The sequence below is a fragment of the Pleurodeles waltl genome, chromosome 2_2 (genome assembly GCF_031143425.1).
Source record: "Pleurodeles waltl isolate 20211129_DDA chromosome 2_2, aPleWal1.hap1.20221129, whole genome shotgun sequence".
NCBI lineage: Eukaryota > Metazoa > Chordata > Amphibia > Caudata > Salamandridae > Pleurodeles > Pleurodeles waltl.
The window spans coordinates 259,367,915-259,395,534 of record NC_090439.1 but is presented as its reverse complement, the minus strand read 5'-3'; the positions used below and the strand labels follow the sequence as shown (position 1 = coordinate 259,395,534).

Below are 27,620 nucleotides of genomic sequence, written 5' to 3'. Positions count from 1 at the left end.
TAAACCGTCCTGGATTGCTTTCGTTCTCAAAAATGTACAGGTTGGCTACTTTTCCCTAGGTGCCACCTGAGCTAGGGTCTGAAAGCTACAGCTACCCACATTGGAAAAAGAGAATCGTTTTGGGGGGAAAAAAGTGTGGTGTCCATGTTGCGTTTTGGGCCATTTCCTGATGCAGGCACTGCGTCTACTCACACAAGTGAGGTACCATGTTTATCGGGAGATCTATAGGAACATAGAAAAGTAGAACATTTGTTATCACCAGTCAGATTTTGCTGCATTTGTGCCTTTAAAATGTAAGCCAGTGTATATGAAAAATGACATTTTGAAAAATACCCTCCAAATCATATGCTAATATGGGTACACACAAATCCAGAGATGTTGAAATAATCACTGCTCCTAAACTCTACATCTTGTGCACAGTTTGGAAATGCATAAGGTACCTTGATACCCATTTTTCACTGTGCATATTTCACTATGAGAATTGATTTATACTTGGTACTCAATGAAAAAACATTGATGGTGCAGCTCAGTTGGTTGTGCTGTGTACCTTGGATTCCTAGGGAACTTACAAACCCTATATATCCCTGCAACTAGAGAGGTCTAGCGGACGTAATTCTATACTGCTTTTGTCAATCAGCCATTGTGACAAACGGTTACAGATGAAAATGTCACAAATGCCCATTTTTTCCTACTCATTTTTCTTTATTTTAACAGTTACTTTCCTAGGGAACACCTTGGAGAATCTACACATATGACCCCTTGCTGAACTAGAAATTTTGTCTACTTTTCAGAAATCTATAGCTATTCTGGATCACCCATAAGAATCACACCTGTTTCCACCACAAACTGGAAGTAAGTTGAGAGCAGAAAAATAGGGAAAATAGGGTACCTCTTAGAAAAATCACAAAACTGTGGTACAAAATTAGTTTTTTTGATTCAGCTCTGTATGTTCCTGAAACTGGGAAGATGGTGATTTTAGTGCAGTAAACAGTTTGTGCATGCAAATTTTAGGGCAAAAACAGACACTCATCTGGAGCACTCTTTCCCTATGTTTTAAAAAACCTCAACATTATGCACAATTATGCCTATTTTCTCGGTCCCCTTAGAGGAATACACACACTCTGGCACCTTTAGAATCCCCTGAATGTTGGGAAAAAGGATATAAATTTTGTGTGGATGAAAAGGTATAGATACCTAAGAGTGAACTACCCTAAATAGCTAAAAACAAAAAGCTCAGCACATGAGTTAAGGCCTAGGATCGAAAGGGTGAATAAAGGCTAGCGTGTGACACCAGGACAGTTATTGCCTTACCCGACACAATCATCTGCATATCCAGTGTCACAGAAATGCTGGGCGCCCAGTTCCTGAAGTCGTTTATCTATTATTTTTCCACCATTGCAAAAGAATGTGTATTCAGAATCTCCCAGGGCTGAAAAATAAACAAAAAACAATGATAAACATTCCTGTATTTTATAATAAGTAGAGGTCCATACTTATCTATCCGCTGCTTGCTTCATAATTTTTGATTGTATGAATATGCCACTTCCATTTTTCCCAAATAAAAAGCCTCTATAGTTAACGTGCACAGAATCTGGCACAAGTTCAAAGAAAATATATAAATAATTCAAACAAACAGAACTGTCCACTAACATAGCTTGCTAAATGACTACACAACGAACAACGGCCTCAAATGGTTGAAAACCATCAAATTAACTGGTGTTTCATCGTACCATACTGTTGTGAATGTCTCTCGCCTCTAGGCAAGACTGCTGGAATAGGGGCAGCAACCCTTTTGTTTGTAGGTGACTGAGTTACTCCGACACCAGTTAAGAGTTGTTAGTCCAAACTTCCCGGCTCTCTAGCAGTTCCTCAATCAAATCCTAAGTAGTAAAGGTGATTTCTGGGAGCCTAGCGCATGGAGTCTGGAGACCTGTCAGGGAAGTTGTCGTGTAACAAATTTTACAGTTTTTCTCTTATTAGAAATGAGTCTCGTACACACACACACAAGCAATCAAGGAGATGCAGGACAGTTTCAATATATTTATTGAAAAGACCACAATCTACGATAAAATGCATGTGCTGCACGGATTATAACAATGAGAAATAACAAAAGCAGAAGGGTGAGGATAAAAGTGGTAAATCTGAGAACTCCCACCATACTACAAAAAAATGAAATATACAATTCCTAGTAATAAGGCATTGACCCTAATCAAAAGTGAGAGCTGGGCATAATAAGCCTGATCTGCAAATACAATGTTCATGTGAGACGTCCCCAACCCCGTTACCTTGGGATGAGATCGACCTCTTAGTCTCCGGATCAGGAATCGTAGAGACACAAGGCTGAGTTCGGTGTATAGTGGCGTGGAGTCTAGATGGTGTATACCGGTGGAACCCCATCTAAAGACCTTGGTCTTGTGAGGTGTATTTATAAGACACATGTTATTGTTTGTACAGGAATCCTAGCGCAAGTGTGCAAGTAAAAATCAGATTGTGAGGGAAAACTTGTGTCGGCAATTACATAACAAATACGTGACATTTTCACATTCTGTTCTTGTCAATGTAAAACAAAAGGAGCATCATGAGTTTATCCACGTACACTGATAATGAGGCTTTCTCAGAATTACACTTGTTAGAAAAATGAAAACATTTCTCTAAAATACAAGCATCCGCAAGCTGTGCTAAAATGAAAGAAATTAAATAGAATAAAACTGAGCATGATAAATAGATCAAAGGGGACTAGGTAAAAAGGCCAACAGGTCCGCAAGCTAAGCTATCTCCGGTCCCCAGGCAAGGAACTAAAATGGACCCACGACACCCTCCCCATTGCCGAAACAATGGTGCTAAGCAATCATGGCAAGCAAGGGTGCAAGAGCCCGAGACAAAAATGTCCTAAACTAAAATTTAAAGGCATGTTTAAAACTGGATATTAAAACAATTTAAAAAACATTAATGAGAGATATATAATGTCAAAAATGACAAGCAAAGCAGGTTCAAACTGAAAAGGCAATTTGGTGTCCCAATTAGTGTGTTAAAAATAGCTATGGTAAAATTTCAATAATAAGTGTGATCATGCAAGAGGTTTTCGATGTCATCAAAAGAGACAGAGACCAAAAAGGACTACCCTTCGGCAGGCGTCAGAGTCACGAGTGGGTTGGCAGAAAGATCCACGGAGCAGACGTTTGCAGAAGTCTCAAACGCAGAGCAATCTTGTAGGCGGCACCATTCATTGTGCCTGACAGTGTTGGAGCCATAAAGTTCACAAGTGGTGGCTCATAAATTGCCTCACTAATCTACCTCAGTCTCAAGGGGCACGACTGTGAATGAACCCTCATCGAGAACATTAACAATTCCTTCTCCACAGGAGGCACGGGCTGAATGATAAGACACGCTGTTGGTGCGCTTTCGAAGAAGCACCAGATGCAATGGATTATTGGCTGCACACACCATAAGACCGGTCTGAATGACAACGACCAATCGTGCTCTAGCTCCTCCAGCAAGGAAGCACCAAAGTACAGCATCATGCTTCACAACACAGTTAGGCTGTGGTACTCCTCTTTGCTGTGATGGGACAGCCACTGCATATCTAAAATAGCAGCAACAGAATTTCACCAATTAACACCAGAGTTATTGTGAGTCTGCCAAAAACACTCAAAAACAGTGAAGGTATGGCTGAAACACGGTTTGGAAGGTGCTGACAAATCCGAAACCTACAGCTTTAAAGTAGTAAACAATCCCCATAGTGTCAGATGCGTTAAATATTCTGGCCACCAATTCTCCATAGTGCTTGGGGAAAGTGGTATTTAATAGGTACTGTATCTCAGCTGATGATCTTGCTATCTGGAGATTGTACAGCTCCTTGGCTGATGTCAGAGCTACTTGTTTTGGGACCGTAGCGCCTTTAGTCTGCCAAGCTTGTCAAGATTTACAATAGAAATAGCAATGTGAGGCCAACTTTCTCCCGTGTGGGGGGGGGGGGGAGGTTGATCATGGCCACAAGAAGTTAGGATTTGAGAAACCAAAATTGCGTAGACAATGCCAGTCTTTATGTTACAGCAGCTTTGATCATTCAGAACCACATAACTTCTGTTTGAATGTATATGAAATATTAGACAACTCAAAGGGTACCCTTCAGAAAGCATGCCAAATGTCAACCTTGGCGTTGCAAAGGCCGTGCAAGGACACTTGCTTAAAGATCATAGAATGACTAACAGTAGTCTCACATTGGCTTCTGCAAAGAAAGACCTCAGTTTCACCATTCAGACACATGAAGTTGAAAGGCAACTCCCACTATTTGTGTATGTAACTGTCTCCTAACCGCTCATATCTTCAGACAGCAAGATGTTTCAAACATTTTGTGAAATGAAAAGTGGATTTAAGCAAATTTGTAGTCCATTTACTAACCATATCGCTGATGGGTGTTTCTGCCACAGTGAAAGCCAGCTTTTCCAGCTTTTCAATATTAAGCATTTTGTAAGTAGCTTCCTTCTTAGCCTTTATCTGTTGTTATCTAGACAAATTAAAAGCAGCAAATAAATTGCAACTCTCAATGTATTTCCATGGCACATGGATATTTTTCAAAACCTGCAGTGTCCAACCTAGCTGCATAATAGAATGCAGTTGGTTTTGCCCATGTTGTAAAAAAAGGACGTCATTCTAAATGATATCAATAGCAGATGACACAATGTTACTTAGGGTATAAATTCTGTTGGGCAGAGTGTTCATGCTATTATGGTCAACAGCTAACTCCTTTTCCATGTTTTCCGTAACTATCTTGTTTAAACGTACAACAGGAAAACAAAATCTTGCAAATTTACCCACACTATATGTAGTGATGGTACCCGAGTGTAGACCCAAGACAAAGCGAGGGTCTGGCGGCTAGTTCCTGAAATCATCTGAGGAATTATCAAAACGTAAAACATCAAGGTACACTGTTCTGAGTGAAAAGTCCCACTGGGACTGTACTATGAGAATACAGGGCAAACTAGGCATTCCTATAGTTGGAAGCAAAAGCCCTCACACACCCAACTGGGTGTCATGCTTCATCGTTGGGCCTGCTCCTCATCAGACTAGCGCTACAATGTCCAAGGGGCTTTGCAAGGAGGCTTTTTGCCAGAGATCTTTTTCAGTCACTGCCATATGTCGAGTGCAGAAGTGAATTGGCCCTGCGGGTGACAAGGAACATGTAGGACTGGTAAGTGAGTTAAAAGTGACTAAGGAACCTCAAACATATGTGTTTATTGGCTAACCAGGGGATCAGTATCAAGGTTAAAAACAAAAAAAATGGGAGTGCCGTAGGGGATGATGTCCCTGCACTCACCAAAATGAAAAGAAGCAGGAAGAGATAGAGGGAACTACCTCTAGCTCTATGTCTAGGTTGACATGTTTCAAGTCTGTAGGAATCCAAATGTATCGGGTGGTGTTTCTTCAAGACCAAAAATGGTAACCCAATCCTAAGTGCAAAAATTATAGGTGTGCCTGTAATGTTTATAAAAATGTGAAAGAAAGCGGGAACTTGCATATAAGCCTAGGTACCCTAAAATTAGGCTGACCTGGAAAGAAAAAGAGTCAATAATGGAATATATCCAGCAAACGTGACTAAATATATCAATAGGTGTGGGCACAGAGTGATCGTATGCATACACCTGGTGAAATCATGTCAAGTTTCTGCCATAAGAAACTCATGCAGAACCTCAACAAGGGCTAATTTTATCACACACAGATTAAATATGTTGCGTCCTTAATTAAGGTTAGGGCCCTTTGTGAAAAAGAGGACCATAGGACTGCTGCAAAACTAAAATGAACAGAGAAACTCCAAAATGTAAGTAACATATGATCATAAACTGGCAAGCAACAAAATCATACGTGATGAAGACTGCCTATAACTTGTCAGGACCATCAATGCCAAACTGGAAAGTAACCCACTCTACGTCAGTCTTTAGGGAACCTGTGAGTTGTAATCAAACCTCCATGTACGTGTAAGTATATAAGTCTATTTGTAAAGTCACACTCTTGATTCCACAAGGTTATGAGGTGATAATGGTCATCGTGAGCCAATAGTATTGTTTGATCTTGCTGCAGATTGGATGCTTCCACCAGGCCCGTTGTAGTCTGCAGGAACGTAATAAACAGAATGTCACCCAGAGGGAAAGAGTGACTTCTAATTAAAGTATTATCTGTATTTTGTCTTAAAAGAGTGCCCGTGATATCCCCGAGAAAGCCAGCACTAAGTGTCCATAAGGTGCAGGGTCCTAACTCCAAAATGACAGCTCCCACCAAGCGGTGTCAATCTAATAGCCTATTGGCTAACCATACTATAGCCAGAGGGTTGTCTATGAAAAAAATGACAGTAAAATCCTGGTGTTAAATGTCCCTGATGTGGCCAGACAGCTCCCACCAACATAGTATATTACTGACTTTCCCAGCGCACTGGGAATGTGGATAGTTAAATAACAGTATTGCCCCAGAGGGAGAGTCAGCGGCGTCTTCTAGTATTGTTGGCGGTATAGAAATACAAACTGCGGGTATGCGTATGTCAGTATGTGTCGAACCATGGTGGCAGCATATTTTAAAACTGACAATAAAGTTCTATAGAGAGACAAAGTGGGGCTTTCAAGTAGGTGCAATACTTGCAAATGTGCCTACTTGGCGACATGCCTGTGCAACCTACATTATGAAGGGATGACCACCAGACCTGTCAAGACAAGGCTCAATGAACACCGCAGCAACATTAGGTGTGCATGGACCACCACCAGACTGAGTACACATTTCATTGAGAGCTGATTGAAATATGGAGTTTGGTGTCTCTGAACTCACAATTTAAAAAAATACATCTTTTAGTGAAGTTGGTTTTTAGATGGTTGGTTTGAAAATGCCACATTTAGAAAGTAGGCGTTTTCTTACTTTAACCATTCAGTGACTCGGCCTGTCTGTGGATTCCCTGTCTGGGTCAGACTAACAGTTGGGCTGTTTGTGAACCTCCTCTAGACAGTGATACAAAGGGAGCTGGGGTGTAGCCTGCATATCCTGATGAGCCAGCAGGGCTAGAGTGGAAGGAGGAGTGGCCACTTACACCTGAATGGGTTGTGCCTGCCCTCACGCAATGCAGTCTCCAGTCCCCTGGTGTGTGTCTGGGACCTGGCCTGGGCAAGGCAGGATCCTGTAAACAACAGAGACTTTTCTTTAAAGTTGGGCAACTGCAAAGGCAGAAAGGGGTATAAACAGTGGACCCAAAACCCCAGACGTTAGATCACTTTTGGAACCAAGAGGAACCTCTGCCAAGGAGAAAAGCTGAAGAGCTGAGGAGAAGTGCTGCCCCTGCCTATGACTGCGGTTTGTTGGGCTATTCTGTAGTTGCTGCTTCTGCCTGTGAAAGGGGACAAAGACTGGCCTTTGTTGTGCATTCCTGCTTGAGAAGAATCTCCAAGAGCTTGAACTGAGTTTGCCTCCTGTTTTGAAGTCTTAGGGCCATCAAAGACTTCCCCTGCCAGCACCTGGACTCTCGGCTGAGACTCCTGCCCTGCCAAGTGGTGTCCTATCCAGTCCCTGAGCCCTTGAGAGGTGACGTTGGCAGAAAAAGGACTACAATCCATGCACAGAACAACATGCGGGGAAAATGCCTACGCACCACCTGCAACGCAGCTGAAAAATGGCACGCCACCCGTTTGCAGCTAAAATTGACGCTCAACCTGGATCGCAGCTGGGGTTCGACGCATCGCGGCTGGAGAAACAATGCAACATCTGCTTGCGGCTGCTGTTAACGAAGCAAACCCCACCGTGCGGCCGGATTTCACATGCCTCATAGCTGGGTGTCAAAAGCCAACGTAAGCCTGCAGGGATCCAAGGTGCATGTCTGGAAATCAACACATGACTCTCTTGCTGGAGAGAAAAACGACACAGCACCTACCCGACCGGAGAAAAAACAACATTCGGTCTTGCTTCCGAGACAGAAGTTGATGCATCGCTGACTTTTTCGACTCACCCTCGCCCATGCAGCTGTATTTTCTACGCACACCAGGTACTTTGCGTAACAGCAACGTGCACATTGTTTTCAATGGAGTGAGACTCTTATTCTTTTCAAAACTCACATCTTGACTTGTATATCCTGGATTTTTTTCTCATTTTGGACTTGTTTGATTTAGATAAATAGTACCTATTTTTTTAGACTGGTGTGATGTCCATTTTGTATTGTTTTCACCATATTACTGTTTGTGTTGGTACAAATATTTTACAAATTGCTTAAGTTAAGACTGCCTGCTTGTGCTAAGCTATGGGGTGGGGGGGGTTTGGGTGTTCAACCCGGTGTGTTTCTCCTTTACCCTGACTATAGTGAGGGACCTTGCTTGGACAGGGGGGTAACCTGACTGCCAACCAAAGACCTCATTTCTAACAATGATATTTTAAACACATATGGAATATGAATGACCTCAGTAGGACCATATATATTGAAGGGAACTCTATCCTAAACTATCCCTTCTGGAATAGGAATAGGAATAGGAATTGCTGAAATGTTCACAAAGGACAAGTCTCTTCCACTGTTATGGGAGGAAGATAAGGAGTTAAAACCTCATCCATTGGCTCAACAGCAGGACATTCAGGAAGATAATGTTCATTTATCAAAAGAAAGAAAATAATAACTATCTCAATTCATAACAGAAAGGCAAACAATGTCAGTAATATCCACAGATAATACCACGGCGAAACTAAACAGTTATTTTTAAGTCATATGTACAGATTATGTATCTTTGAAACAGTTTCTGTCTCAAAAGTAGAAGAAGTTGAAGGACAGTCATCAATATCGATGAAATAACCAGAAGTAGTCTGTGCAAACACAGGAGCCGATGTAGCGCTGGTGGATGGACCCACTTTTTGTGCAGGTTAATAGTAGACAATTTCATCCATTTGCATTGAATTGAAGTAGTATTGTTTCATACCTTGGATAGTTCTTGTTGAAGAAGTTGTAGCAGGAATCAGCAGAAGCTCATTCTCCGCCCTCCCCATGCTCGAGGAGGTAACTGTAGCATTAAAAGCTGTATACTGTTTGTAGAGGTATATCCTGTTGGGTACTGAGAGGGGAGCAGATACCACCCAATGAACCTCTGAGTCTCCTGTGCAAAATCTGCCACATGGTACAATTTGACATTGTCAACGGAGACAAATCCGTTCCCATGTGAACCGGGCCGCGGAGGTAAGATGACAGTTCTGGTACTGTGTATTCCCAGGACTGGAACCTTGTGCTCTGTAAGATGGTCCGAATTCTTTCTTCACACCAATCTTTTTACAAATCAGATCCTCAACTTTGAGAATTCAGCCTGTAGATCAGGGGTCTCCAACCAATCAATCACAAACTACAGGTAGCTTCAAGACACCTGCAGAGTAGCTCACACTCTTGAGTTCATTTTAAATAAGCTCAGGGTCACATTTCCCTTTTCAAGTTAAGGGAAGGCTGTTTTTATTTTACAATATTATCTGAAGGCGGTAGATAGCAGGTCCTGATAATGAGCAATGCTGGAATCAGATTTATGACCTAAGGGCACAGAGGTGAAGAACTGAAGCACTGAGGCATTTAAATCTTAACTGAAAGTCCTTGTCTACTAGTGTGAGGATAAACATTGTTTCTGAATTCTTTTAAACAGGAGAAAATTAAAATGAAGTATTGAATTAATGATTGGGTTAACTTTTCATTCTAATTTTGTATAATTTCAGAGTGTCACATTTACCAACAGCAGGCCTCTTGCTCCCGGTGGCCAGCAGATACTGTGCTATATTTATAACTGAAAGTTATGTTAATTCGTTTTTTTTTTATTGGAGAAATTTAAAGTGAAGAAAAAATATTTATATGAAATATTAAGTCTTAATATTTTGTGAAGCATAATTCTTCTATTGCAATAAATGGCAGTTTCTTCTGTTATAAATGTGGTACCCTGTCTACACACCACTGGGTGCAGAATGCCTGATGTTTGTACATTTTTAAAGTCCAGACAAATGTTCCATATTATAATTATTTTTGCATAACATTATTATAAACTTCAAAATTCTCCCATAGAAAATGGCTGTATGCTTGTGTTACACATAAAATGTGTTCCACATATGGGGAAGGATTTGTCCAGTGCCACATACATAGGACACAGGCTCTTTTTCACCTATTCAGATAAATCCCATTCATACGCACACAAGACCTCGCTCTCACTGGCACATGTCAACCCTGTCATAGCGCCCCTAGTCAAAAAGTAGTTTGTTCAAACCATAGTTTCTGGCTGTATGGACATTAGACTTAGTCAGGGAGCTAGGCAGGTAGTGTCCAGTAACACTGCATGAGTGTCTTGGCCTTCAGTAGCTCACAATGATTTTCAGTGATCTGAAGTAGCTCTCACAGAGAAAAGGTTGGAGATCCCTTCTGTAGGTGTTGCTGGTGAATCCATTATTCCCAAGGTGGCAGCAGAGGTGGTTAAATTGCAATCTCTAAATTGTTGTAGTTCCTGTAAAACAATGATACATTCATTTATGTTAAATGGTGTATCTGCTGTCACCATGCCAGGAACATCAAGATCTGGGACATATGTAGGTATCCCAAACAAGATCTCATATGGCGTAAGCCCTCCCAAGGACCGTCTTGGCAGATTGTTCAGTGCTCTCTAGATCCCTTATAGGTGATGACTATGGCCTGAACCCAATACTCTTGCTATTAAGGACTGCTTTAGGTCTCAGTTCCTTCTCTACACGACACTGTTACTCTCGGGATGCTACAATGAGGAGTAATGGAGTTCAACACCCATCGTTCCCATGGTGTCCCTGAATGCCCAAAAGGCAAAAGCAGGGCCCTGGTCTTAGTGAAATGATGCAACCCTATATGTACCGATAAAGACCTGCAAATCTTTAATAACAGTTTGAGCGTCAGCTGACTGTTGTGGCCATACTACACAGGAATTGAGGATAAGAGTCTGCAGCAATTAAGATGTATTTGTATGCACCGTCAGGCTATCAGGGATCACAATGGCTCAGGTACACACATTGTAGTGGCCTGTTGGATACTAAAAGGGAAGTCTGCGGTGGGTGTTTGATGTTTGAGCCCTTTGTTTGTGGGCCAATGTCACACCAAAGGAGATATTGCTTGGTCTGTTTATATAGAATTGGCCACCGAAAGCGTTTCTGTAAGAGAGAAATAGTGGCCGCCACTCCTGCATGAGCAGAAACGACTCCCTCATGTGTTGCTTGGATGAGATCTAATCTCTGGTCTTGGTTAGGAATCGCACAATCTCCCACCCCTGGAATGGTTGCGAAATGATTTGATGCTATGATAGGAATATTTTTTGGAGTATGTTTTTGGCAAACCCTGGCAGTAAGCTGACGCATTCACAGCTGCTAGCGTCACATTGTCTAACTTTGCATGAGAACGAGTTATTGCAGCAACAGAAACCACAGCAACTGCAAATTTGTCAGCTTCATCAGCCAAAGTGTTTCTTACAACATGTACTCCTACACATTGATTGTCCAATGTATGTACTACATGAGCCTCTAGTAGTCGGTCCTTAAGATCAGCTTCCCTCTCCCACAGAGTTCTGTGTTTGATGGTGTTCCCTTTAGAGTCTCTGAACTCATTTACACGCCAGTCATTAGGATAACCATTGTAGGACTGGACACAGTAATATGAATCACACACTATAGGTGTGAGTTGTTTAAGATCCCTATGTTCCATTGCCACAGTAAGAGCCTTCAGCGATGCCAGTGTGCTGTGCAGTTCTCTAGAGTCTGTGTGTAGGTATTCTGAGGGTGAATAACACCATTCCTCATCACACCGCTCACCACTGCGCAAGCAGCTGAGTATTGATGTTTAGTGCCTACAGCTGGCTGTGCTGAAACAACAGTGTAAATGACAGTTTGGTACTGATTAAGTAGCAAGATGTTATTAGGTGCGGAGTAATTCTGCTCATACTGGAGACATTCTTGTGTTTGTAGTTTTGGGTAAGAAATGTAGTCAACATCAGTCGCAGTCAGGGAGGTTGCCTACTGAAACCAGCATGGATGCAGTACTTTAACGCGGGAACACTAGCTTTGGTGACTGCCTCAAAGGCCGGCACCAGTGTAATGACAACAATGTATTTCCCTCAGGTAAGTGGCCTCTCCTTAATGGCAGCCATCTGTAAAGCAGTCTGAATTTTTCTGTGGGTGCAAAACATTGTTCTGCATTTGAGTATAAATTAGATTTGTATGCTATGGGTACTGTGTGACCCTCATTGAAAGTGACAGAAGGAAACCCGACTGCACCAACAATTAATCGTATACCAAGTTTGTTTGTTGTCACAGGTGGGTAAGTGTTTTGCCTCAACCATATTTTGCCTCAACCAAATTCAGGTGGCCAGTTTTTTTTCTGCCAATAGGATATCACAATTAAGTTTTTCCCTGAAAATTGTTTCCATAGTGTGCTATATACCTCCCTCTATTTGGATATTTACTTCTTAAAGCCCGTCGGGTAGGGAGACATGCCTGTCCGCAGTCTTGTCTACAAAAAGTCGTTAGTTGCTGCTGCATCCAGATGATCTATCAGATTCCGGCTACATATCGTACCCTCTGCTGCGCTGTCTAGCAGAGTCACTGCCCACGTCTTGTTCTTCAGCAATGTTCTCAATGTTGCTGGCATGTTTGATAGATACAGCTGCCACCTTTTTCTTTTCAAATTATGGCTTTTGTTGAGGAGATTTGTCCAGCTTCTTGTCTATGGATCGCTTTGAGACCGTCTTTGCCTCCACGTAGTTTGTGAGTTGGTCTGACCAACCCACTCTCTCACTCCGTTTATCCGGCTTGACCTGAAAGGAACAAGAGGGATGCCTATCAGTATATTGATATCTATTGGGTGTTTTTAATGTTGCTATATTTCGGAGACTGTATCTCCTTTCACAGGACTCCGGATGTGGAAACCTGCTCTCTGACCTCTTCTTTTTTGTTTGTCCAAGCATTTTTTTAGAACCCTCTTGAGCTTGTTTAGTACATTCCTTAGGGGAGGTACTTTGAATTTGTGGCTTGGTTGGTTTGGCCGCTAGACTATCCTGTCCTATACTTGTATAGGTTTTGGAAATCATTTGTGGTAGCTCATGCTCCTGTTCCTGTGGAGGAACGTCTTGGAGCTACTGGCGGATTGCCAGTGCAGCTGCTTTCCCTTTACTATTACTGAGAATAATTGAGGAGACTCAGTCAAAGTTGAGCATCAGTTTAAAATCCAAGTCTAGGGCTGGGGCAGCCCCATGATCATTTTGAATGTGTTTCAACACTACTGGTAAATTAGCAAGTGTTTGAGTACCATGTGTGGTAGTGTAAATTGTGGCGAAGAAGTTGTTAGCCCAACCCTCCTGGCTTTCTAGCAGTACCTTACCCAAACCCTAAGTAGTAAAGTTTATTTCTAGCAGCCTAGCATATGGACTCTGGAGACCTCTCAGGGAAGGTGTGATGAAACAAATCTTACCTCTTTTCTCTCATTAGAAATGAGCCTCTTACACACAGGCAAAGGAGATACAGGACAGTTTCATTATATTTATTGAAAAGACTGCATTCAATGATAAAATGCATGTATTGCAATGATTATGACAATGAGAAATTACAAATGCAAAATTTTGAGGATAAAAGTGGTAAATATGAAAACCACAAACATGTTATATACAATTTCTAGTAATAAGGACCAAACCCTACCTTAAAGTGAGAGCTTGGCATGATAAGCCTAATCTGCCAATACAGTGTTGATGATCGACATCCCTAACCCCATTAACTTGGGATGAGATCAGCCCCTTAGTCTTTGGATCAGGAATCGTAGAGACACATGGCTGAGATTCGCTTCAAAGCAGCGTGGAGTCTAGATGGTGTATCCTGGGGGAACCCCCTCTAACGACCTTGGTCTTGTGAGGTGTTTTTATAAAACATGTTATTGTTTGTGCATGAATACTGAGGAGAGTATGTACCTAAACAGCGGATTGTGTATGCAAACTTGTTTCAGCAATTACATAACAAATATGTGACATGTTTGCATTCCGTTCTTGTCAACGTAAAACAAAAGGAGCATGATGATTTTACCCACGTACATCACTGATAATGACACTTTCCTCAGAATTACAGTAATTAGGAAAATTAAAATGAAAACAATTCTCTAAAGTGCACACATCTGCAAGCAGTGCTAAAAGGAAATAAATAATTAAGTAGAATAAAACAAAGGATGATAAATAGGCCAAAGGGGACTAGGAAAAAAGGCCAACAGTGCTAAAAGCTAAGCTATCTCCTGTGGACAGGCAGGGAACAAAAATGGACCCGCGACAATACCCTCTCATAAAAGAAAGGAGCGCATTTTGGTTAACCTGAGCTCAAATTTGTGACTTGCATTAATAGACTTTCTGACCATACATGCAATGGTAGAGACACTCTTCAAGCCACTATATGCACCACAACTGCTCAATATTCGAGCCTTGCAGATACCGAAATATTGCATTCCGATACAACACTTTTTTCACAATGATTTATGTATTTATTTTAGTTAAATAGAAACAAAAGTTAACTCAAGAGTAATACTTAGCTGCATAAAGGTGACTTAAAGCAAAGGGGATTAAAGAAAAGGTGACTTAAAGCAAAAGTAACTTAAAACATCTTCTAATAGTGCCACTAGGTAGGTTCAGAATATTACATTCCTTGCTCTCGAATCAACATCCGCATTATTAATGATTAAGATGTAGCCTATATTCTGAAAATTAGGGTCTCTGATCCCATGCCTCTTCACCACTTTTTTTTTCTCTGGCGATCAAGTATTTTATTTAGGGCATACTGTATACAAGGATTCCCAATAAAAAGATGAATTGAGAGCATCGTGGTGGCAGACAATTCAGCAAAATTATGATCAAAAGGTGACGTGGGAGTTCCTGTTCCTTCTGAACCCCGGGCACCTGGACTAAAGTATGTTGGCAGTACATGCCCGATGAGCTGCAAGTCTCCGGAAAACCTGGCAGATAACTACAAGTCAGCACAGTGTTGTGCCCTGGTTTAGAAGGGTCAATAGAATCTGCAATTGTTGTTCCATCTCATTGCTCAAAACTAAGTTCAACTATGGATCACATTAAATGTACCCAAAAATAAAACGAAATCAATTATTTAACTGGTTTAAACCAAAATATTATATGGACAACAGGGATAAGTAAATACTCCGAGATCGTCTGACTCAATGTCACTGTTGGGTCAAACAGTAAAATAACTCATCCTGACATCTGTTTGGAGAAGTAGCCATACCTACCTCTCAACCACATTCAAATGTCTAAGGGCCTAACTAAGATGTCAGTGGAGGGGTTACTCCATCACAACAGTGATGGATATGCCATCTGCCGAAATCAAAATGCCATAGGAAACAACGAGATTCAGATTTTGGCAGATGGGATATCCGTTACCATTGCGACGGAGAAATCCCTCAGCCGAAATCTAAACAGTCCCTTAGACATTATAAATGTCCCAATGAGGCATTGTGGCCTCCAAAAACATTCAAGAAAAAGTTCACTAAAACCTTAATTCAAGTAAGATTAGCTACTTCAAGAAAACGCAGCACAAGCCCTAGTTTTCTTTCAGATCCACTAGCAACGTATCCCAGAGCGCAATGCTACTAGAAATAAGAGAGCTTAAGTTCTATGAAAATAACACTGCTTCAAAACCTGAAGTTTGTGAGCAGAAATTTAAAATCTCTGAGTATACACTGGACGAAAATTATCTAGGAATACACAAGCCTGCGATCTTCAAAACCCAAACAGGAACTATTGGCAAAGAAACTACATTACCTGCAAATATTGTGCCAAGCATCTATAGCGACCTATGTAAGTACCCTGGCTGCTTTACTTTAACTCTTTCACTTTGATAAGCTCCGAATGGGACAGTCTAATTCAGATTTATTTCTGGCAAACAGGAATGTCTCGTCCTACCCAGCATTTCTAGGACCTCTTTAAATAAATACACGGGTTGGGGAAAATAAAACTATAATTACAATTTAGCAGCAGTCCGCACTTAATCACGAAAATGTACACCTTCAAAAGCTGCCAGCAGTTTGGGGGATGCAGGAGAGTACAACTCCAGCAACAGGGCTCCTTAACAGTCTGCTCCTATCTTAGTCACTAGCCCGCTGCCATCTTATATTATATGGACTGTCAGTGTGAAGAGGAGCAGTGCTGGGCGTGTCTTCGCCTGCATTTCACTATGTTTTGGGAGCTACAGCAGAAAAGCCTAACGGCAATCAGTTGCCAACTGACGGCAGGCAAACTATAAAGTAAGTTACTTGCAAGGACCATATTAATTTAAAAATAAGAAAGAACATGGGGAAGTCAGTGTGAGACATCCTCATGGTAAAGTTAAATTATACTATTAGGACTATCCTTTCAACATCCCGATACACATATATATTTTTGCGAATGCAACTCTCTGGGAAGGCTAAAAGTTACACATTACATAATACATACAATGGTTGGGATGGGCAACCCCTCACTCACCTTGTTCGCACTGCAACACAACCACTGAATTTTAGTATTTGGAGATGAGTGTTGCTGGGGGGGGGGTAAACAGATGTTATCCTCTTCTACAAATATTTGTATTGGTAAACCACCTCCCTGAGACCAACTGCTGCCCTTTGTCATGTGACCTAATGAATGCAAATATAGTAAGTAGTAAAAGAAAGAAAACTATTTCCCACATAGTTATATAACATCTTTTTCAGCATTCAAACAACCTGTCTGCTTTTAAGATGGAATAACATTTTTGTATCACCGACAAAAAGGAAAGTAGGAAAGATTTTCAAAAAGTTTTGTTCCATCCCAGAATCCAAAATGGGTACAGGACAAACGATAGCTGCTGTAGTGAAGTGATGGTGTAAGGTAAAACTGTGTGGTTTCTTTGCCAGAGGGACACAAAGCCAGGAAATCTCCAGGAAACAGTTTTTGCTCGAAGGATACAAAAAGAGAGCTAAATGATGAAACAGGGAAAAGGGAGGTAAGGAAAAAGGGTAAAAAGGGGCTTAATCTACAAAAGGTTTTATCCTTTGCAACGCATGAGCTGTGCAGACTCCAGGCTTTGCTAAGGGAACATTCCAAAAGGAAGCATTCTCACGTACTGCAGGCCGCAAATACCTGTTGCACCTCACAAGACAAATTCTGTGAATCCTAATGAATCATTAGGGAAGGTGAGCAGCAAAGGGATCTTCACTCCTTACTTTTAAATGGAAAGGATTACAAATTATCCTTGTCAGTCATTAACTATCTGCAAACGGCAAGATATCCAATATGGACAGCTTCTGCTGTCTAAGTGAAAGTTAACAATATTTGTAGAGCAGCCACACTGATAGTCTCGTGCTCAACTCCTATGTATCTTTTGCAAACACCTTTTGTGAAGATTTGTCTAACCAAAGTTATTAGCAAAACAGAAAATGCTCTTTCTATAGAAACTCTGACTCATGGCTAAATATTTATATCTATATATCGTATTAAAAAACAGAGGTAACATGGACATTATAGTTAGATTCAGAATGTACACACACACAACCATAGAACGTCGCCTTTCATAGTTAATTCAAGTAACTATACCACGTACTCTAAGTTAACTATATCTCGCACCCTCACCTTGCGCAGTTTTATTATCAATAATTTTACTGCAAAATGTTACAGTGATATTATCAATTATGTCATAAAAGATGTGATGAGTGATGTAATATCTGAGGTAATTAGCAGTGCATGTCGAGAGCGTGAGTGATAGTTATCTTATGGCATGAGTTAAAGTTACTTGAAATAACTATAACTATCAAAGCTAAATTTCTATGGTTTTATGTGTGTAAAATCTGAACCAAACTATAACATCCCTGTAACCTTTGTTTTTTTAGTGAATTTCTAAATTTTATTTAAATTCTATTTCCTAATTATAAAGTCCTTGTAACCTTTGTTTTTTTCAGTTAATTTCTAAGGTTTTTTTTTTACTGTTAAGATGCCCATCGCAATGCATGTGGGGGTGCGGAGGGTTGGACCCAGGGCCTGGCCTGCACTGCCCTGCCCCCACCCAAGCTTGCTGCTCCTGTCCCTCCTCCTTCTTGCCATCCATTGTCCAAGTCCAAGCCCCTGCTCCCTCATTACAGCCTTGTGTGGCTGTTGTTCTGCCACTGCCCCTTCCTGCCTGCCTGCCTGCCTGCCTTGAACAGTTAGCTTGCTGCCCTATCCACCTCCTCCCTACATGTCCAGGCCCATGCACTAGCCCCTCTCTCCTGCCCTGCATGGTCCTATGTGCTGCCACTGCCCCCCATTTAGCTTGATGTCTCTGCCCACTCACCCTGCCCTCCGTTGCCCACTTCTGTGGCACATCATTGCTCTCCTACTTAACCACTCTGCTTAGCTTGCTGTCCCTCCCGTTCCTCCTCCCTGTTGTCGGATGTCTGTGTGCATGCTCCTGCTCACTCCTTTTTGCCCACCATGTTGCATGGATCTGCCACTGCCCATTCTATCAACTCTAGGTGTGCTCGTGAACAGTCACTGCCTCTCTCCTGTCCTTCATGGTCCATTTTGCTGCCACGCCCTTTTACTCTCCATAATCTGTTGGGCTGCAACTGCTCCTCCTGCCTGCCCTGCGTGGTCTGATGTGAAGCACCTTCTCCTGCCCTCTCTTGTCTGTGTCCAGCACCTACCACTCCCTTCTGGGGTCCTTTGTGCATGTCCCTGCCCCCTCACTTTTGCCCACCATGGCCGTTCTGCTGCCACTTACCCTCCTTCCTGCCATGCATGGTCTTCTCTGCTCCCAGAGCCCACCCCATCTGCCTTACGTGGTCAGTTTGCTGCCCCTCACCCCCACCAATCTTCCCTCTTATCTGCGTGTATGCCACTATAGTGTTACTGTTGCCCTCCATGGTGTGTTGTGCTTCCAGTGCCCATCCTGCCTGCCCTCCATGGCCAGCCTGCTGCTTCTGCCCTGCCCCCTTGCCCACTGCCATCCGTTTTGCATGTACAGGCACCTATCTCCTCCCCCTGCCTTATCTAGTCCAATGTCGTGCCCCTGTCCCCTCCCTCCTGCCCTTCAGGATCAGCTATGCTGCAATTGTCTTCTGTCTGTGTGGTATGGTCAGCTTGCTGCCCTTGCTTCTTTCCCCTATGCTCTCTGTTGTACATGTGCATGACCCTGTTCCCTCCTTATTGCTTTCCATGGCCCGGTGTGCTGAGCTGCCTTCCTGCTTGCCTTTGTGGTGTATTGTGTTGCCTGAATCTGGTCTGTCGGCATGAGTGGTTGTTCTGCCAATGCATCTTCCTTCTTCCCTCAATGGTCTGTTACATTACTACAGCCTCTCTCGTCTGTCCTGCATGGTTGGTTTGTTGCCCTTTACCCCATTTCTCCTGGCCTTCATGGTCTGTTGTGCTGCCACTGCCCTTCTGGCCTGACGACCGTGGACAACTTGTCCCCTCTGCACCTTCCTTCCTGCCCTCAATTATCCAAGTGCATGCCCCTGACCTCTGCCTACCCACAGTATTATAATGGAAAACTAGATTGTTAACATTCTATATTTATTAGAAAAGTGTGGTATGCCTGACGTCTTCTTGATGTATTCAGAACAGTAATACCTTAAGCATTTACTTCAGAAATTACCAAAATGAAAGAATATTATTCCCACAGAAAATTATATTTAGTGCCCTAATAAACTAAAATGAGGACACATTTTCTGAGTTCTCAAATAGCAACAAAGCACTTTAAAATTATTTGCTATTTTTTTTAATCCAGTTTATCACTTGATTATATGTTACACTTAGGGGAGAGGATGTGATGTTAAGGCCAGAGCTGCAGATTCTGCAAAGGGGAACCAGGTTTGAGTTTCGGCGTCAGCTTGACATACTGTGACTCTGGGAAAATCACTTAATCTACCCATGCCTAACACCAAAATGAATGTGTCCTTGTGTAATGTAACTGATGCTCATGTGAAGCACTCCAATACCTTCGGCTCAAGACTGCTCTATATAAAACTCCAGAAGAATTAAGTGTTTCACACACATCTGTCACTGGACTACAACGGGGGCAATATTGGGTGATATGTTAGCTACATTTGGTCTCTTTTTTCTCTGGGAGGCTTACTTGTTATGAAGCTCTCTTATTTCCCCATTTACTGTAGTATCCTCAGTAGAAACTGCTTTCAGTTTTCCAATTGGATTCCATCAAGATGGCATTCAGAAGTGCCACACTTTCAGCATAAATTCAGAATGTTAGCGCTCTAGTTGTTCATAAGAACACTGTAGTAAAGCTGCTGATTACTAGGGAGTTAACTGGTAGTCTGCAGCTGGTGTTGAAAGTGCATGTTTCAGTCTGCATGTCAGAATGTTTTAATGAAACAGAAGAGGAAGACATTTGAGAACTCACTTAAAACGTGTCCTAATTTTTATTTCTACGACACCAACCATAATTTCTATGACAAAATGATCCCCCTCACATTGTTCCTTTCTACATTAAATGTTTCAAGTTATACCAGTTCAATTCAATCAAGATGGCTTCAGGTGTGCCACACTGTTGTCATAAGTAAGATTGTTAGCGCTCTAGTTGTTTTGTATGACACTCAGGGAGGCTGCAATTAAACACAAGGGAATCAACTGACTGGCTGCTCCTGTTAGAAGTACATGTTTTAGATGTCACTCTCATATGGCTTAGAAAGACAGTGTGAATTTGTAGAAAATATATTCTCATTTTAGCTTCTGGAGCGCCTTCCATAACCACTAGGGGAAAATCATGAGAAAACAGTTTTCTCTCAAACAGGATTCATGAAATCTCAGCAGAAGGCTTTTCACGGGGTAAAGTTACCTTAGAACACATTCCAGTTCTTAAACTTAGTATGATACCACCAACAATGGATTTATATTGTAACTAAGATCTGTTATCACCCTTTATAAGTTCTTTTTGTGACCCTCAAAACCTGACATTCACTACAATGCATTTAATGGGTATCATGCCTTAGAGTCCTGTAAATGCCAGCAAGCATGTTGTATCCAGGCAATAAAGGGGATCCATTATATTATATATATATATGGAAAATGTCACTTACCCAGTGTACATCTGTTCGTGGCATGAGACGCTGCAGATTCACATGCTGTGCATTATCCTGCCAACTAGTGTTGGGCTCGGAGTGCTACAAGTTGTTTTCCTTCGTAGAAGTCTTTTCGAGTCACAAGACCGAGGGACTCCTCCCCTTCGGCTCCATTCGGCATGGGCGTCGACTCCATGTTAGATTGTTTTCCCCGCAGAGGGTGAGGTAGGAGTTGTGTATATAGTAAAGGTGCCCATGCAATGGAGTAAGTATGTATGTACATAATGTGTATAACAAATAGTATATATTTACAAATTTACAAGTTTCATTCAACTTATAACGGCTACAGGCTCCCGGGGAGGCGGGCGGGTACATGTGAATCTGCAGCGTCCCATGCCACGAACAGATGTACACTGGGTAAGTGAAATTTTCCGGTCAATGGCATGTGGAGCTGCAGATACACATGCTGTGCATAGACTAGTAAGCAGTAATCTCCCCAAAAAGCGGTGGCTTAGCCTGTAGGAGTTGAAGTTGTCTGAAATAATGTTCGTAGTACAGCCTGTCCTACTGTGGCTTGTTGTGTTGTTAACACATCTACACAGTAATGTTTTGTGAATGTATGAGGCGTAGACCATGTGGCTGCCTTACAGATTTCTGTCATATGTATATTCTAAATGATTTATATGCAGTTGTTTTTGGTGAACGTCCCATTGGCCCTGTATACTGTGCTGGTTGAGGTGTGCTCCCCACCCCATCATGGAAGCATCTGTTGTGATCACGTATTGAGGCACTGGGTCTTGGAATGGCCGCCCTTGGTTTAAATTGATAGGATTCCACCATTGAAGCGAGAAGTGTGTCTGGCGGTCTATCAACACTAGGGGCCAGATGTAGCAAAAATAAAAATTGCGACTCGCATTTTGCGAGTTGATGCGACTCGCAAAATGCGAGACGCAAATTGGAATGCCAGAAAAAAAAGCGATCCGATTTTGCGACTCGCAGCCAGACTCGCAACGCTGTGTGCGAGTCCGCAGTTTGCGAGGTCGCTGTTTGCGAGTGTGCAAAAACGAACTCGCAATTAGCGAGTGGGTGTCGCAAATTGCGAATACCTTCAAAATTGCTTGCAGATGCAGCAGAACACTCCAGAAAGCATACCAGAACACTCTGGAAACACTTCCTGGCACATGATGATGGCATCACAGCCAGGAAGTTAACAAATACACCTGGGAGGAGGGCTCAACAGTGAGCAGTGTCTCTGCCACTCACAGTAGGGTGCTGAGGAGTGGTAGGCACAGCACCATGGACGCAGCAGGGACCAGCCAGGCTGGCAGGAGGGGCAGGAGATCATAGATAACAGCCAGGACAGATTAATGTGGCACATGGCGTTAATGTGCCACATGACTGGTTGGCATTTTCCTGCCCATGGACAATTTCAACTTGTATATAGTTTCTTCGTGACATTAATAAAACAGTTATTTTTGTTCCACTTAACAAATGGGTAATAGGTGAGTATGCTGGGAGTTGACACGTACCGTCCAAAATATTGCGTTGCAATGTGGTCCCGTCTCAGTCTGCCTTGATTAGCTAGACTCCTATCCCCATGATGGCGATGTGGTTGTTCTTGCTCTTCATCATCAGGATCTGGGTCTGCAGGGGTGAGAGGTAGCCCACGTCGGGTGGCTATGTTGTGGAGGATGGCGCATGCAACTACAATTTTGAAAGCGGTAATGGGGGTGTATTGGAGGGCGCCTCTACTGCGGTGGAGGCATCTGAATCTTGCCTTCAGCAGTCCGAAGGTGCGCTCGATCAGGTTCCTGGTCCTCTTATGCGCACTGTTGTATTGCCTCTCTGATTCAGTTCTGGGTGTTAAAAACGGAGTCATGATCCAAGGCCTGAGAGCATATGCACTGTCACCTGTTGGGCACAAAAGTACACTGTTAGGAAGTCCAGATAGTCGTGCACAGTGACCTGTGTGTATGTCTGCAAGTGTCTGTGGCTCTACCTAGGAGGTAACCGTCTCCAAATTCCCCACGTTCCAGGCGTTGATGTATCCCACTATGCCTAAAAATGTATGAGTCAAGGGTACTGCCAGGAAACTTAGCTATGATGTCCGTGATGACATAATGGGCCTCACAAACAACCTGTATGTTGAGTGAGTGGGTACACTTCCTGTTGCGGAAAATGTGTTCCAGATTAGCAGGGGGGCATATTTGAATGTGTGTCCCATCTACACACCCTATGACATGAGGAAAGTGGGCAATGCGGTAAAAGTACAGCTGTTAATTTCTGCCTCATTCCTTGGTAAGTATATGAACTGAGACCTGTGCGCTACTAAGGCATCTAGGAATGCCCTGAGGAACCTTGACACTGCACTTTGGGATAACCCACCTGCCACGGCAATGACCCCCTGATAGCTCCCTGAGGCCAAGAGGTGCAGTGCGCATAGTACTTGCACATGCGTAGGGATGGCGCAGCCACGCAGAGTCTTGTGTTCTAGATGTGGTTTTAGTAATTCTATCAATTCTAGAATGGCAGCGCTGCTAAGGTGGTATTTATCATAGATCTCCTCTTCAGTTTGCTGGAAAAGGGTCTGCCTTGTTCTATATATCTTCTCCTGTCTGTGGCCCTTCCTCCTCCTCTGCTGGGCTGTGTAGACTCTCCTCCTCACTGCTATCAGGTATATGCCCGCCATCTTGAGTAACCCAGATGCCTTCTGGGTCTCCTTTTATACTTTGGTAATGGTTACCACCTGCTCTGAGTTAGTGGTAAATGCGACTTGCAAACTGGTTTTTTTGCGACTAGTCGCAATTTGCGAGTTGCAATTGCATATGGGTTGCGACTCGCAAATTGCGGGTCGCAAAAGGGGGTCGCAACGGATGCGACTCGCAAACGGGTCCCATCGCTTTTTGCGAGTCGGAAATGGTTTTTTTGCATCCCATTTCCGATTTTGCACTGTCGCAAATTGCGATTCGGCCCGTTTGCGAGTCGCAAACGTTTGCTACATCTGGCCCCAGATCTTGAAGTTGACCCTGTGCTTGTGTCCATTGTGTTGCTAGGCACTGTTGTAAGGGCCGCATGTGTAGTCTTGCGTTTGGGACGATGGCTATGCATGAAGACATCATGCCTAGAAGTTTCATTACAAACCTCACTTGATAGTGCTGGTTTGGATACATGTTTAATATTATATTTTGGAAGGCTTGTACTCTTTGTGGACTTGGAGTGGCAATCGCTTTTTGTGTGTCGATTGTTGCTCCCAAATATTGTTGTATTTGGCTCGGTTGTAGATATGATTTTTGGTAGTTTAGAGAGAACCCTAGTTTGCGTAGGGTTTCTATGACGTATTGTGTGTGTAGAAGACACTGTTGCTGAGTGCTGGTTTTTATTAACCAATTGTCCAAGTAAGGGAATACGTGCATGTGCGGTCTCCTGATTGGAGCGGCTATTACTGCAAGGCATTTTGTGACTACCCTTGGGGCTGTTGTTATCCCGAATGGTAACACTTTGAATTGGTAATGCACTCCTTGGATTACAAACCTTAAGTATTTCCTGTGGGAAGGATGTATGGGTATGTGGAAATAAGCATCCTTGAGATCTAATGTTGACATGTAGTCCTGTTTTTTGAGCAACGGAATCACGTCTTGAAGTGTTACCATGTGAAAGTGATCTGATTTGATGTAAAGATTTAGGGCCGGATGTAGGTAGGTTACATTTTGCGAGTTGCAAATTGCGAGTACTAGCGACTCGCAATTTGCAACTCGCAAAATGAAATGCAGAAAGGTGTCTCAGACACCTTCTGCGACTCGCTATGGGGTCGCAAAGACCCACCTCATGAATATTAATGAGGTGGGTCGCAGTTTGCGACCGCATAGCGAGTCTAGGCACTCACAGGGATGGTGGCCTGCTGGAGACAGCAGCCCACCATGTCCGTGACTGCTTTTTGAATAAAGCAGTTTGTTTTTTTCTTTTTGCAGCCCATTTTCCTTAAAGGAAAACGAGCAACAAAAAGAAAAAATTCCAAAACCATTTGGTTTCGGTTTTTTCAGAGTAGGCAGTGGTCCATAGGACCACTGCCTGCTCTGAAAAAATATTTTTAATGGCATTCACAAAGGGGAAGGGGTCCCATGGGGTCCCCTTCCCTTTTGCAAATGAGTTACCATCCACTTCAAGTGTCCCAAAGCAACTCTGCATGGCGATGTGGTCGCAAATAGGAAGGGAACACCCCTTCCTATTTGCGAGTCGCATCCCCAAATTGCGAGTCGGTACCGACTCGCAATTTGGGGATGGGCATCGCGTTTGGCCTTTTGCGCCTCGCAAACTGCGTTTTTCGCCGTTTGCGAGGCGCAAAAGGCTTGCTACATCTGGCCCTTAGTGTTCTGAGGTCTAATATGGGTCTCAGCGTTTTGTCCTTCTTTGGAATTAGGAAATACAGGGAGTAGACACCTGTTCCTTTTTGATGGTTGGGTACTAGTTCTATTGCTTGTTTTTGTAACAATGCTTGGACTTCTAGTTGTAACAGGTCTAAGTGTTGTTTGGACATTTTGTGTGCTCTTGGAGGCACATCTGGTGGCATTTGTAGGAATTCTATGCAATAACAATGTTGGATAATGGCTAGGACCCATGCGTCCGTAGTTCTGTTTTCCCAGTTGTGGTAGTATGCGGTAAGTCTCCCCCCCACTGGTGTTGAGTGGTGGGGGTTTGTGACATTTAAGTCACTGTTTGGTTTGCAGGGTTTTTGGGCTCTGGAATTTCCCTCTTGTTTTGGGGAATTGTCCACCCCTATATGTTCCTCGAAAACCTCCTCTCTGATACTGGCCCTGATATGTGGGTCGGACTTGTAAGGTGGAAGGCTCTGTGGTTTGGGAACGAAACCCCCCTCTAAAGTGCGGCTTTCTAAAAGTGCCCCTGCTCTGTGGGGAGTAGAGCACGCCCATGGCGTTTGAGTTTTTCTATTGCCGTATCCACCTCTGGCCCAAACAATTGTTCTTGGTTGAACGGCATATTCAGCACAGCCTGCTGGATTTCTGGTTTAAAACCTGAGCTCCGTAATCATGCGTGCCTACGAATGGTTACTGCAGTGTTCACTGTCCTTGCTGCTGTGTCTGCCGAGTCCATAGCCGACCATATTTGGTTGTTTGAAATAGTTTGTCCTTCCTCAACAACCTGTTGGGCACGTTTTTGGTACTCCTTGGGTAAGTGCTGAATGATATGTTGCATCTCATCCCAATGTGCCCTGTTGTATCGAGCCAGTAGAGCCTGAGAATTGGCAATCCGCCATTGATTGGCTGCCTGTGCTGCCACCCTCTTGCCTGCTGCATCGAATTTCCGACTTTCCTTGTTGGGCGGTGGTGCGTCTCCTGAGGATTGGGAGTTTGCCCTTTTTCGGGCTACTCCCACTACCACCGAATCAGGAGTTAATTGCTGTGTTATAAACACAGGGTCCGTTGGGGGAGGTTTATATTTCTTCTCCACCCTAGGCGTGATGGCTCTGCCTTTTACTGGGTCCTGGAACACCTGTTTGGCGTGTTTTAACATGCCTTGTAGCATTGGCAAACTTTGGTATGAGCTGTGAGTGGATTCCAAGGTGTTAAACAAAAAGTCGTCTTCTATGGGCTCTGCATGCAGTGCTACATTATGGAATGTAGCTGCCCTTGAAACCACCTGCATATATGCAGTGCTGTCCTCAGGTGGTGACGGCCTTGCCGGGTAGCGATCGGGACTATTGTCTGAGACCGGTGCATCATATAAGTCCCATGCATCCGGGTCATCTTGTGACATCCCCGTGTGTGTCGGCGACTGCATTGGGGGTGTTGCTACCGGGGACAGGTGTGGTGAATGCAATGGAGACTGCTGTGGCGAGAACCTTGGTGGTGTTTTGTCTTTTGCCACTTTTGCTTTTGGCTGCATTTCCGTCTCCTGGAATGCTAGCTTTCGCTTGATTTTAATTGGAGGAAGAGTTTGGATTTTCCAGGTGTCCTTCTGTATGTGCAGCCTACTCTGGGTATGGTCTGGCTCTCCCATGCCCAGTTCTTGTTCAAATCTGTGCCCTTGCATCCTTGCTCTTCTGTATAGGAGCCTGGTTTCGGCTCTGAGGCTGCATGTTTCGGCACCAAAAGCTTTTGTACAGTCTTTTTCGGCTCCGAGGAAACCTTCTTGACTTTAGGGGTGCCGAACTCTCAGATGTTTCGGAGCCGGTATCTCGACCAGAGTCGGATGTCTTCGGCTGCTGGGAGGCCTTTTTCGGTGCCGATGTTTGGTCACTGTGTTTTCGGGTTAAGCCATGGCCTGTTGGCAGTGGCATCCCCTTGGCCTTTATTATTTTCGAGTGAGTCTTTGCCGGGGCTGGTTTACTCACAGTTTGTTGCTGCGTCGAATGGAGAATCTCTCCTCTTCCTTGACGTCGATCTGCTCGGCCGGTGTCAACGCCATCTGGAGTCTTCTAGCTCTTCGATCGCGTAGGATTTTCTTCGATCGAAATGCCCGACAGGCCTCACAAGTATCCTCCCTGTGTTCCGGAGATAAACACAGATTACACAACAAGTGTTGGTCTGTATAAGGATACTTTGCGTGGCAATTTGGGCAGAAACGGAAGGGG

At 43.3% G+C, this 27,620-nt stretch overlaps 1 protein-coding gene across 1 annotated transcript in view; it reads right to left on the bottom strand.

Annotated features, from left to right (window-relative positions):
• Window positions 1-27,620, bottom strand: part of MTRR (5-methyltetrahydrofolate-homocysteine methyltransferase reductase) — a 543,648-nt gene that overhangs the window by 445,213 nt on the left and 70,815 nt on the right. Inside the window, exon 4 of the mRNA XM_069219713.1 lies at window positions 1,312-1,429. Within this exon, the coding sequence (XP_069075814.1) occupies window positions 1,312-1,429 (118 nt within the window). The remainder of the gene's footprint in view (window positions 1-1,311; window positions 1,430-27,620) is intronic.